A 394-nucleotide genomic window follows, 5' to 3' on the forward strand; every position below is an offset into this window, starting at 1 on the left:
GCACCCACGGATCCAGCGTGGTGGTGGTGTGGATGGCGTTATTTTGGAGACCACCCCAAGCTGCTGGGTTGGGAAAGAAAGGTCTTTCCTGGCAAAGCAGAGGAACGGAGCCTGCAGCCTCCTCCAGGGTGGGATATCTGCCCTCAGCACCCCCTCCTTGCTGTCCCTGCAGCAACCAGCCGCAGCAGCATGGGGACACCGGTGCCCGCACCACCGCCGCCCTCTGCCACCAGCACACCCGCGGGGCAGCCCACTGCCATCACCCGCTTGCACATGCAGCTGCACCTCCACGACCTGCAGCAGAACGCCAGCGACCTCCGCAACCAGCTGCAGCAGCTCAAGAAGCTGCAGGGGGGTATTTGGGGGCTCTTGTTGGGGTGGCTGGCGCCCCGGA

General features: G+C 65.2%; 1 protein-coding gene across 1 annotated transcript in view; it reads left to right on the plus strand.

The window, feature by feature from the left end:
- Nucleotides 1-172: 172 nt before the first annotated feature.
- The window catches only part of SRCIN1 (SRC kinase signaling inhibitor 1), a gene marked incomplete at its 5' end in the record, with an annotated part of 12,273 nt that continues 12,051 nt past the window's right edge, over nucleotides 173-394 (plus strand). The window contains one exon of the mRNA XM_010016612.1: nucleotides 173-345. Within this exon, the coding sequence (XP_010014914.1) occupies nucleotides 173-345 (173 nt within the window). The remainder of the gene's footprint in view (nucleotides 346-394) is intronic.

The sequence above is a fragment of the Nestor notabilis genome, unplaced genomic scaffold (assembly GCF_000696875.1).
Source record: "Nestor notabilis isolate BGI_N333 unplaced genomic scaffold, ASM69687v1 scaffold20730, whole genome shotgun sequence".
Lineage (NCBI taxonomy): Eukaryota > Metazoa > Chordata > Aves > Psittaciformes > Psittacidae > Nestor > Nestor notabilis.